The 13472-nt window shown below is 37.2% G+C and overlaps 1 protein-coding gene across 1 annotated transcript; it reads left to right on the top strand.

Annotated features, from left to right (window-relative positions):
- Positions 1–6833: 6833 nt before the first annotated feature.
- On the top strand, positions 6834–7439 carry LOC113280006. The gene has a single exon (XM_026528639.1). It carries the CDS (start codon positions 6834–6836, stop codon positions 7437–7439), a length of 606 nt encoding a protein of 201 aa, XP_026384424.1.
- Positions 7440–13472: the final 6033 nt, after the last annotated feature.

The raw sequence follows: 13472 nt of genomic DNA, 5'->3' as shown, positions 1-13472 counted from the left end.
ACTAGTTGAGTTTGTTACTTTTTTCCCCAGGTTGCTTAGAATTAACGAATCAGGGACTGTAAATCTTTACTATATCGTCTTTCGGTGTTGTAAGTGGCTACGGTTTTTGTTATAAACCGACTCTTTTTGTCTTTTGGGTTATCACTTTGCACTTACGAGCATGTAAAACTTTCTGATATACTTATGTCACTGAGGAAACTACATTTCCGTGCAAAGAGCCTTTCCCAATGGGCGAAATCATGTCATGTTATACGACGATATTTGGACCTTTAAGTCTCTAAGTGATGCTGACGAGCATGCCATAGTCTATTTGGAGGCAAAAGACCCGACTGTCGTAAAACATCCTCATGAGTGTCTATTTTGATGGGAAATGGCCCAATAATCATGACGAGGCGGTCAAATAAAAGTTAGCATAATTCCTTCTTTATAGGGATTCTAAAACCCGTTTGCCATTTTAAGAAAAATTTGTTTCGTTAATAACTCATTCTTTAGGAGTCCATTTGAGTCGTTGTTTGTGGCATATAGTTTCTTTTTATAAATACATTCACTATTTAGGACAATCTCAAATTTACCGAAAACACCAAATTTCGAGTTTGAGTTGGTTTTGGGTTGTTTTGATCCTTTCTTATTTCACAAGTTAGTTTTTTTTTCCTAAATCATTAAAGGGTCTTATAGTTATTAGGTTTTGATTAATAAAATTTATATTATTAAACTTGTTTAAGTTTAAGTCTTATTTTTATTTATAGTCGAAAAATAGAGATCAAAACAATTATATGTATTCATACTTATTATTCCTAGGAATAATTTATTATACGAACAAACTAACCATTTTCTATATTTTCAATAATACCCATTGCATCACTAAGCAATCTTTAAAAAATGGAATACTTTTTCGTGTGATTTTCACTATAAGATCCGTATCGATAAAAATGGATTACATTTTCGTGTGACGTTCACTGCCCATTATGTACCAAGAAAGCATATGGTTGGTAGGCAAATGAACCATCGTTGCTCAATAAATTGGTAGCTAGGTTTTTTTTGCCTGCCGTCTTTAAGGGCGATCGCGAAAGAATCAGGGGCAAATAGTAAGACAAAATAGGATCGCCCAAATCTAAAATGAAGTCATCCCTTATCTCTGTTTTTTATAATGTCGATTCTACCCTTAACAATCGGTAGTGTAGTTTACAGTCGGTAGTTTAGATTATACTCCTTCTGTTTCAGAAAAAGAGGTATTTTTCCAATTTGCACAATTTTTAAGGCAAGTATGTGAGAGAGTAATTATTAAAATTTATTTTCAAAACCAGCCTCAGCAAAAACCCTCAAAAAGACCATATAATGACCACAATTGCTACTATTATCATTAACATGAAGAAGGATAGTTTTGGATGTTCAACCTATTATAAATGAAAGTATCTCTTTTGTAGATACAAAATTTAAAAGGAAAATTAACTCTTCTCCTGAAACGGAGGAGTATAAAGGAAAATTGTTTTAGTTTTTTAGTTTTAAGATTTTAGAGTAGAAGAAAATGGTGGAGAATATCATTTTTTCTTAAATCAACAACAAACATGGACGGGTATGAAGAAGAAGGTGAGAAGCATCATGAAGAATATCATGTTCAAGGTTCAATACTGATTAAAGAGACAATTAAATGCATTCAGCACCATTAACGTCTCAGAATCGGTAGATACTAAAATACTTTATCAACCGATTATACCTTTCTGTTCAAATAGATACGCACAATCGGTAGTTTCGTGATGTTTATTATCTACTGGTTGTGGTAGTAGCCCCAAATTCAAAATTTTCAAAAACCAATGGAATTTTGAGTTTCTCTATTTTCACTATCGGTAGACTTGTGATGTTTATTATATACCGATTGTGGTAGTAGCCCCAAATTCAAAGTTTTCAAAAACTAGTGGCATTTTGCATTTTTCTATTTTCACAATCGGTAGACTCGTGATATTATTATCTACCGATTGTACAATCGATAGTCTCGTGATGTTCATTATCTACCGATTGTGCTAGTAGTCCCAAATTCAAAATTTTCAAAAACTAGTGGAATTTTACATTTTTCTGTTTTCACAATCGGTAGACTCGTGATATTTATTGACTACCAATTGTACAATCGGTAGTCTCGTGATGTTCATTATCTACTGATTGTTCTAGTAGCCCCAAATTCGATTTTTGCCGAAATCTCTAATTTTTCGAATTTGGGAACTACAATAATCGGTAGGTTAATAAGTTAACATAACCTCCGATTATGAAGTTGGCCCAAATTTTGTTTTTGCCAAAGTCTCTATTTTTTTCGAATTTGGAAACTACGATAATCGTTAGTACACGAACTTCACCAAACGTCCGATTAATAAGTTGACAAAAATTTCGAGATTGGGTCAGAGTAATCGGCAGTTTATGAAGTTATTTATGAACTTCACCTATGTATCGATTGCTAACGGCCACAAGTTCCATTTCGAGTTTTATACTTTAATAATCGGTAGATAATACCACTATACTGACTACCGATTGTGTAAGGGCACTTAGGTAATCTCCAAAAATTAAGAAATCCCATAACCGTGTCTACGAGTTGGGAATAGAGAAATCGCCCATAATTTTTTCAGGGTCACCCCTAGTGACATCAAGTTTTCTTGTTTTGTACATGTTAAATTGGTAAACGCGATGGCACCAAGGTACCGAAGGTATGTTTCACATTATTTCACAACCAATCAATCAGCAAGGCTGCTATTGGGGGTGTACCAAACCAAAACAAAAACTGTTTTGTCCTGTATGAAAATTTATTTTATCTTATTATAATTTCGGTACACTCCCACTTAATTTGGTACCCCTGTTAGCAATGTTGTCAATCAGGCTCTAGTAGAGTCCCAAGTAACTTCCTACCAGATGTACGTGTACGCATGGCTCCCCACCACTATTATTAGCTCACATCTGGGCAAAGGTAATCACAGCTGACCAATCAAATCTTCAAACCATATAATAAGAGATACTGTTCCCCTACTCTTCCTTTGACTCGAGAAAATTTTGATGCTGTACCCTCCCACCAGAGGACAACACGTTTGTTTGTCTGTTGCTCATTTATTTAGCAACACTTATTTGATGTTTGGTCAAGCCAATATGTTTTACTGTCTTCGTTAATCTTAATCATTGCCGTTTGGTTTATGTCACGTTTTCTTGATATCGTTAGCTTCGATGAAGGTTTTTCAGCCGTGTTCTTTGCACAACATCTTCCACATTTATAAAATAAGGAGGGAGTATGGTTTTCCGTCGTAGGGTGTATTCACTTGTAAAAACAGTCTCTTCTCTGAATTCGTTTACATACATTTTTTCCATATATGAAACCAGCGCTGCATTTTCATTTTTGTTATCCAAGAAAAGTCTTAGTATGTCGCTCCTGAAGAAATATGCACCTCTCGTCCATTCGAATATATGAAATGATAAAGACACTCACAATTCTATCCACTTGGAGTAGATAAGACAGTCAATCACTCAATCTATCTATTTTTTCTCATTATTATTTATACCGGCTGTTCACATTTTATACCGTTTCGTGTTTTTTTTCTTCGTTCTTTGAATGAAACGTAGATTGTCAAGTTGCCATTTCGTGTCAGTTAATGAACGGTGTTAGTGCGTTACAGATCGGATAAAAAGTCTTCCATAACCACAGGTCCACAACATGCTTACTGCTAGGAAAAAATACCTTTAAGAAGTTCAACTGTTCGTAAGCAGGACATGGTTTTGTTTACGCAGACAATATCGAAGAAAAAGGTTACTTACCAAAACGGCATACATATGATATGGACATGTAAAGTAGGAGGTGAATTGATTCTTTTATAAAATTTGCTCTTTTTGTGTCAAAGAAAAAATATTACTAGAATCCTTGGTGAGACCATGCACAATAATTACAGTACATTTCCTTGATGACTGCTGATTTGCCACTCAAGATGCAGCTGTGGTCGTTGAGTATCAAAAGTAAAACCAAAATGTACTCAGTTTAGCCTTTCGTTAACATACCAACCAAAAAGGTAGGTCCAAAACACCCAACAAGCGCCCCAATTGTGTACCCGTGAAAAGTATCCGAATCAATGCCAACCATATACGAATACGAACCAGCAGCTCTTTTCTTTCTCGACGCACTTTTTGTTAACGCGTACAGTAACTTGACTCCGATTTTATCTATGTTCAGCCAACAAGAACAGACTCTAAAGTCAACTCAAAGAGGTTCTATTCTAGTAATTCAAGCACAAGGAAGATCCTACTGATTTCCACGTTATCTCATTCTTTTTTTTTTTCTGATTGATGAACGGAAAAAAAAAAAATCTCAAAAGAGCGGACAAACCTAGCACAAAAGCTTAAAAATCCATCCACAATGCCTCACAAACACCCCTCTCTAAACAAAGCCTACAAACTAAATAGATTACAAAGAAGTTGAACCAGCTGTCCATTATGAAGTCTAGACTAGCACCACTTAGTGCCAAAGAATTTCTCTTCCAGAAGTAGGCTTGGGTTTTAATTTCATACATACCAGCAGATTGCAGCTAGTGATGCAGGCTAAAGGGCCTTCCCCAATGGATGAAATCATATCGTGGTATACTAGGCGATTTACACCTCTAACTAGGCAAATCCTTAAGAATGGACTACATTTTGGTGTGGCGTTCATGTAGGGATCCTTCCCATTATGTACTTAGAAAGCATATCGTTGGTAGGCGAACTAACTACGGTAACTCAATAAAGTTGGCGACTTGGCCTTTTTGTACATGGCCCCAAGGTAGGCTTTGAAATGTAAACACTGGGAGTAACATCAGTTCACAACCAGTCAGTCTGGCTCAAGTGGAATCCCAGCATGGCCCTTCACTACCATTAGCTCACATCTGAGTCTACCAATAAATTCTTCAAACCAAATAATTCCGTGGAACACAAGAGATACTGTTTCACTGCTTTGTCCTTTGACTCGAGAAAATTTTGATGCTGTAGCTTCGCACGAAAGTACAACACGTTTGTTTGTTTGTTGTTCATTTATTCAGCAACACTTATTTGATGTTTTGTTAAGCCAATATATTTTACTGTCTTCGTTAATCTTAATTATTATTGCCGTTTGGTTTATGTCACGTTTTCTTGATACTGTCAGCTTAAACACGTACGGCTTCAATGGAGGCTTTCCAGCCGTATTCTTTTCACAAGAATAAATCAACAAACTAAATGAGCCATATTCTAATCGAAAAACAATTAATGTTGATAGAGGAATAAGCAGTTTCTTGAAAATCCTCGTGCAAACTGGTCCAGCATCTAATGTGAACTATGGGCCTGAAACTTGCAATTAAATGGAATTTAGTTATGTCTATAAGCTAGTTGGTGAATAGGTTTTGACTTCTTCTTGTTGTGGTATTTGCTTTCACATACTCACTGTGAAACCAGCTGCATTTTCATTTGTATTATCTTTATAAAAAATTATGAATTAGCATATAGTTCCTGAGCCTGTGAAGGGGATAAGCACAGAACATCGCTGTCGTCCAAAATGAATATAACACGAGTAATGAGAGTAGACGAGACATATGCAATGTATAATTCTACACGAGGTGCACTTTAACATTTGAATATACAGACTACAGAGTGATAGACACAGTCGATTATTATCGAATATATAAACACACACGAGTCTATCCAATTGGAGGAGGAGATAAGACCAACTCGAATCAATCTGTATATTTTCTTATTACCATTTACACCTGTAGTTCACGTTTTATATATTGGAATGAATGTACGCAAGTTGTCAAGTTGCAACTTGATTTTTATTTTTATGTCCGTTGTTTTTGACTCTTTGAGGCTAAAAATAGGTGCATGTGTTCAACATCAGTTAGGTCACTTGGGTCATCCCATTTAGAGGCTTAAATCGTATTAAGGCTCTATTCGGTGCTACCAACATTTGTGACATAATGTCATTGTCTTAAGGCTGTTAAGTGACTGATCTTTTGCATTAAAAAAAATCTAATCACGATTACCTACCTATTAAAGAACGGTGTTAGTGTGTTCCTGATCCAATAGAAACTCTTCCACATCACACGTATAGATACCGAAGGTAGGATGTTAGAAAGAAAACCACCTTTAAGAACTTCAGCCTTTCGTCAACATACACATATACAAGGAAACGGTTTTGTTTACCAAGACGGCATACCTAAATACATATTATATGCATGGAAAGTGGAGGTTAGGAAGAACCACCTTTTCGAACGTTAACTTTGGCAGACAATCTATAAGAAGAAACTCAAAACGGTGACTTTGCCAAAAAGGTAGGTCCAAGACAAGCAACAGCAAGCCCCAATTGTGTACCCGTGAAAAAGTGTCCGAATAAATGCCAACCATATACGAATACGAACCAGCTCGTTTCTTTGTCAACGCATTTTTCGTTAGCGCGTACAGTAAACTTGACTCCGGTTTTATTTGTAAGAACAGACTGTAAAAGTCAAACACAAATTTTAGTCAAAGAAAAGACATTCTCGTAATAATTCCAGCACAAGTAAGATTTCCACGTCATGGTGTACGTGCAGCTATCATAATAAACTGCATTCAATTTTCCCGTACCTTTTTTAACTGAATTCGTTAGTGACGGTGTGAATGACGCCTGTTTCCTGACTTCCTCCCCACTTCTTCTTCATTTTCTCTCTCCTCGAAAACCTCCTTTAGATACTTCACATTCTTCCCCCCATTATCGCATTCATTATTCTCTGTTTCCTTCTTCTCTCTCAATTAACTTGTTCTAGAATCCTCCTGTAATCTGTTTACACATACACCTCACAAGCTTCGGTCATCAGCAGCAAAAGATTTTGGAAATGGGTTTATGTTTTTCATCATCATCAATTGATTATTCAGAAAATCAAGCATCATCATCAGCGAAAGTGATATCATTGAATGGGAATCTAACACAATATTCAGCTCCTGTAAGAGTATCTCACGTCTTAAATCAATTAGATTCGTCGAATTCATGTATACTATGTAATTCGGATCATTTGCTCTACGACGATTATGTAAAAGCTTTGGGTTCTGAGGAAGAGATTCAATTAGGTCAGATTTATTTCGTACTTGAAAAGAGTCGGTTGAAATATCGATTAACAGCATCGGATATGGCTGCTTTAGCTGTCAAAGCAAGTTCTGCGTTCATGAAGAGTTCATCTACGAAGAAAGGTCGTCGAAGCGGAGGAAGAAAGAAATTGAGGATTTCTCCTGTTTTTGAAGTTCATAGTAATAATTATTATGAGGCTGATAATGGGTTTGAGTCCAATTTGAAGAGATTTGATGATAAACCAATGACGGTTGAGATGAAAAGATCTGGGTCTGTCAGGAAATTACACAAAAGTGCTTCAAGACGAGCTAAGATTGCTATTAGATCTTTTAGAATGAGATTAAATACCATTTATGAAGGTCATGTAGTTGAGTAATTTCAAGAATAAATAGATTAGAAAATTTTATCATTTTTTTTCTTTCTGAATATTTCCGTCTCCAACTTGTAGGAAAAAAAGAGAGATGATGTATACTGTTTTCTTTTTGGTTGAATTCTGTGGTTACGACTAAATTCAATTTCCTTACTCATTAATCTGGTAATGGGTATATTGTTTTTCATGAAATTTGTCTTTGGAATTTTATTTTTCAGTCTCTGGGAGAAGTTTATCTCCTGCAATTCCTTTTTATACAATCTTCCGCAAACGCTTACAAATTTGATTAAACCATGTTCCTTCAGAAAGCAACGAAACAGAATTTTTGCTAATCAAGTTGATGTGGACTCTATTCTGCCATTAATTTAGAGTTTGAACTTTCGTTAAAATGCAGGCCTTGGTGGCATTTGTCATTGATTTTAGAGTCAACAATTGTCATTCATTAGGCAAAGAAAACGGTGGATGATTCGATGAGTTTCTTAGGCATACAAAGATTATGAAAATTGGTGTTTAGGATCTGTGTGAAAACCTTAACTGGCATTTCATTGCATGTCATCTTCATAGTTTACGGGTCATGCTTAATGAAAATGACCAAGACAATACCTAGCTAGCTACAACCTACATGCATAACAATTTGAGTTATCATTATAAGTAAACAGGTCTGTGATAGTGAATCGCCTATGAGTCATATCAATCCTTCAGTATTGTAAACCAAGCTTCAAGGCTGGAAAAACAAAAGCTTTAAGTTTTGCAAACCCGCATAGGGTCTTCTAATTACTTAAGGATAGTAATTTCTGGATTTCGAAAGCTACCCCAAGTTCTAAAGTGTGGAAGAGTATTCTAAAAGGTAGCTAGAGATTATCAATACTAGTCTGCTATGGTAATAACATAGATGTTTCGGATGACCAGTGCGTAGATCAATTTCCCTTGCATTTGTTTGTAGAGGACATCCCTCCATCCGTTCGTTACAGTAACCAGCCTCATAGATATACACATTCTGGAGGTTGGAATCTTAGTACAGTGTAACATCTCCCACCTCCCACCCATACAGGAGAAAATTAGAGACATGGTGGTTCTACATTAGGCATTTTCTTGTCCGAGGACCACCAGGAGAACCTTATTCGTAGAGGGCTTCAGATTACTCCCGGCTGCCCGTTTCTGTCATACCAATGCTGAGTCTCTTGGATTCATATCATGCCCTCTAATCCAACCTTTGTGGGACAAAGTCGCGACCAACTGAGATGTTCGGATACCTTGTAAAGCAGTGGGACTTCTAAAATGTACTTTACTCCCAACATGCCGATCATCCCGCAGAATGGCTAATTTGTGATCCTTACTTACTGTGGAGTATTTGCTGGCGCAGGAACGTTCTCGTCTTTAGACATGCTCCTTTCTTTACTACTCTATTATGAAGAATGTGTTGTGTTACCACAGCAAATTCACAAGAAAAGGTATGGTTTATTCTCAAATCACTAGGATAAGAGCTTGGGTGAAACGATGAAACTGTGAAGAAAAGAGAGATACTGAAAATAGTCGATTATTCATTAACTCCAACAGCCGCCTCTCTTACAGGTTTATATCAACAAATCCTATTTGGTAAAGATGACTAATCTAGACAGTACACCTGTCAGTATCTAACCGGTGACTCACTACTCAATAAGGCACCCAATGATTACTAACGGCTAACACAATAAATACAACCCAAGCACTGGAGCATGTATAAAACTATTACTAAGGGCACTCAGGAAAAGGGCACTCGACACATAACAATACCACCCTCTCTGGAAAATCCTTGTCCTCAAGGATTAAAATCAGGAAAATGTGCATGGACATTTGTAGAGTCTTCCCAAGTAGCATTTTCTGCAGAAGCATTAGTCTATTGAATGAGCAGTTGATCAATCTGTCGACCTGCTCTGGAGATAGTTCTGGTATCCAAAATGGCAGCTGGGTGGAGAACAATCTGGCCCTCGTGATCAACAACTGGAAGAGAAGGAGATGGAGAGTGAATAATACCAATCTTCTTCTTGAGTTGAGAAACATGGAAAACAGGTGGATCCTTGAGCTGAGAGGTAATTGCAGCTTGTAAGCAACAACTCCAATCTTCTGAAGAACTGTGAATGGGCCATAGTATTTAGCAGAGAGTTTGACATTCTTCCTCAGGGAAATGGAGGACTGTCTGTAAGGATGTAATTTCAGGTAAACCATGTCACCAACAACAAAGTTTCTGTCTACCCTCTTGGTATCAGCATATAGCTTCATCCTTTCCTGAGTTTTATGATGATTTTCCTTTAAGAGATTTAGAACTTCATCCGTTTGCTGGAGGTAGTCTTCCACAACAACAACAGATGTAGTCACTGTAAAGGGAAAAGCAATATGTGGAGGCTCATACCCATATAAGGCCTTGAAGGGACTCATCTTGAGGCTACTGTGAAAGTTGGAGTTATACCACCATTCTGCTAAGGGTAGCCATTTGCACCAAATTTTTGGCTTGTAGCTGGACATGCATCTGAGATAGGTTTCCAAGCAAGCATTAACCATTTTAGTTTGTCCATTAGTCTGAGGGTGATATGCAGTACTTAGATTTAAGTGTGTTCCCAATGCCTTGGATAGTTCTTGCCAAAACAAACTAGTGAAAATTTTATCCCTGTCAGAGATAATGGAGCTTGGTAATCCATGAAGTTTGATCACTTGATTTATGAATTCCTTAGCCATAGATATAGCGGTATATGGGTGTAGGAGAGGAATGAAATGACTATACTTGGTCAATCTGTCCACCACCACTAAGATTACATTCTTCCTGTCATGAAGTGGTAATCCTTCGATGAAGTCCATGGAAATTTGCTGCCATGGTTGAGCTGGTATTTTAAGTGGATGTAGAAGACCTGCAGGATGTTGATGTTCACCTTTATGTCTTTGGCAGATATCACAATTGGAGACAAAAAGATAGACATCTTCTCTCAGTTTCGGCCAATAGAAGTAAGCTTTAGATCTAATGTAGGTAGCTTGAATACCAGAGTGGCCACCTACAGCAGAAGAATGCACTGAGGAGAGGATAATATTGCTTGTATTTGAAGCAGAGCCCACATAAATTTTCTGTTTATATCTCAACACACCTTCATGATAAGAAAAATGTGTTGTAGCAGAAGGAGTAGTTAAGAGTTCAGATATAAGTTGTTGTGCTTTAGCATCACCTTCATAGCTGGAAATAATATCTTGAGCCCAAAGAGGTTGAGTGACAGTGGAGGAAAAGCATTCAGCTGAAGGATGAGGTCTTCTTGATAAAGCTTCAGCAGCTGTATTATCTGGCCCTCTCTTGTATCTGACTTCATAATCAAAACCAAGAAGCTTAATGACCCATTTCTGTTGTACCACAATAGCAATCTTTTGCTCAAGAATTTACTTGCTACTTTTGTGATCTGTTTGAATAATGAAATGGTGTCCTTGCAAGTAACGTCTCCACTTTGTAACAGCTTGAGAAATTGAAAGCATTTCTTTTTCTTAAGTATATAAGACAACAACTCTTGGGCTTAGAGGTTGGCTGAAGAAAGCAATTGGTATTCCTTGTTGCATAAGGACTGCTCCAATGCCATTTTCATAAGCATCAGCTTCTAACACAAATTCCTTAGTGAAATCAGGGAGAGCCGGAACTGAAATGTTTGTCATGGCTAATTTGAGGTTGTTGAAAGCTTCGGTAGCTGTAAGGGACCATATGAAAGCATTCTTTTTAAGAAGCTCAGTAAGAGGCCTGCTGAGAAGTCCATAACCTTTAACAAAATTTCTGTAATACTTAGTGAGACCTAGAAAAAACCTTAATTCTTTAAGTGTAGTAGGAATAGGCCATTCAGTCATGCTGCTGATCTTAGCAGGGTCAGCCTTAACACCTTCTGTATTGATAATATGACCCAAAAACTCTAGTTCTTGTTGAGAAAAATAGCACTTGGAGAACTTAGAAAAGAGTTGGTGCTGCCTTAGGATGTCCAAAGTGATTTGCAGGTGTTGAACATGTTCTTCCAAGCTAGAACTGTAGATGAGAATGTCATAAAAAAAAACTAGAATGAACTTCCTCAGGTGAGCAATAAATATATCATTCACGAGTGCTTGAAATGTGGCTGGAGCATTAGTGAGACTAAAAGGCATTACTCTAAATTCAAAGTGGCCATGGTGTGTTCTAAAGGCTGTCTTGAAAATATCAGCCAATGCCACTCTGATTTGGTGATAGCCAGACCTGAGATCAATTTTAGTGAACCACCTTGCACCATGAAGTTTATCCAACAACTCTTCAATAATGAGAATTGGAAATTTGTCTTTAATAAAGATGGAGTTAAGTTTCCTATAATCAACACAAAATCTCCATATGTTGTCTTTCTTTTTGACTAAAAGAATAGGAGCAGCAAATGTGCTATGGCTTGGTTGGATGACTCCAGAAGCTAGCATGTCCTTTACCAAGTCTTCTACATCAGGTTTTTGAATATAAGGGCACTTATACGGTCTCACAGAAATAGGTTCAGAGTTTGGTTTCAGGGGAATGGAATGATCCAAACTCCTTTGTGGTGGCAACTGAGATGGTTCAGAGAACATATCCTGATATTGTTGTAGAAGTGTAGAGATTTGAGGTGGTATTGGTGTTGAAATGGGTTGGGTGGAAACATAAAATAATTGAGCAATGACACCATGGGTGTGTTTGGTGAAAAAATTCTTAACTGCATTACCACTCATGTGCAGCAAAGTATCTTTTTGGTGACTACCAGAGAGTGTGATCTTCTTACCTTTATGTTTAAATGTGATGCTAAGTTTGGAGAAGTTAAAGAGAACATCACCTAGTTGTTTGAGCCAGTCAGCACCCAACACCATATCACATCCTCCAAGTGGGAGCAGTATGAGTGGAGCACATAATTTTTGATCTTGCATTGTCAACTGAAGTTGAGAACAAACACCAGTACTGATTGTCTTCTCTCCATTAGCTACTGTGACTAGGAGGTGAGCAGTGGGTGAAATGTCACATTGCAAAGTATTAGCTAATTCAGAATCAATAAAACTATGAGTACTACCAGTATCAATAAGAATTGAAATAGCTTTTTCTTAAGAAGACCAGGTATTCTAATTGTTTCACTACTGACATTCCATGTGAGAGCATGAAGGGAAATCTCCATGTCAGAGTCAACAGGTGAAGTAGGATCCTCTACAGAATGGTCTTCAAAGATCTCCTTAGGTTCTGCTTGTACAGAAGTATCCACCATAAATAATTTTTGCTTAGCACAAACATGACCAGGTTTGTAGTATTCATCACATTTATAGCAAAGACTTTGCTCTCTGCGTTTTCGAGCTTGCTCTTGAGTAAGTCTTCGAATAGGAGGAATAGGAGAGTGTACAACTCTAGGTGGTGGAGGGGGTGATGTTTTGGAGGTTGAAGGTGGTGTGGAATTAGGCTTGGGAGGAAAATTATTTGAAGTAAATTGTATGGAGGAAAATTTGTTTGTAAATGACCTGGGTGGTGGTTTATGAGATTGTTGCCGATGCAGGACAGTTTCTTCTTCCATCTTAGCAAGAGAGTAAGAACGCAAAAGTGTAGTGGGGTGAAACATAAGCACAGAATTTTGAATGTCAGGCTTTAAGCCTCCAATAAAACTGTTAGTGAAATAGTTCTCTGGTAAATCAGGGTGTAAAGTCAGCAGAAGAGACTTATATTGTTCAAACTCCTCAAAGAATGCATCTACATTAGTTGTATGAGATAGCTTATTGAAATTACCCACAATATTCTCATTAACTGGATTTTCAAATCGCAAATAAGCTTGGTGACTTAATTCAAACCAGGAAACAGTAGATCTGAAATATTGCAGGTTTAAAAGCCATGTTTCAGCCTTACCATCAAGATGTATTGCTTCCATCTTAACCTTATGCAGTTCATCAGTGATATTGTGGAGCTGGGAATAATGATTGAACTTTTGAATCCAGGAGCGTGGGTTATCACCATCAAATCGAGGGAAGTCGAGTTTGGGTAGACGCTGATGAGTGGTTGTTTCTCGATCTTCATGATGTATT

The sequence above is a fragment of the Papaver somniferum genome, chromosome 5 (genome assembly GCF_003573695.1).
Source record: "Papaver somniferum cultivar HN1 chromosome 5, ASM357369v1, whole genome shotgun sequence".
NCBI lineage: Eukaryota > Viridiplantae > Streptophyta > Magnoliopsida > Ranunculales > Papaveraceae > Papaver > Papaver somniferum.
The sequence above is the reverse complement of the archived record's forward strand: the minus strand, read 5'-3'. Positions and strand labels throughout refer to the sequence as shown.

Coding starts and splice junctions, on each gene's coding strand:
- LOC113280006 (XM_026528639.1), top strand. CDS start 6,834: ATGGGTTTATGTTTTTCATCATCATCAATTGATTATTCAGAAAATCAA.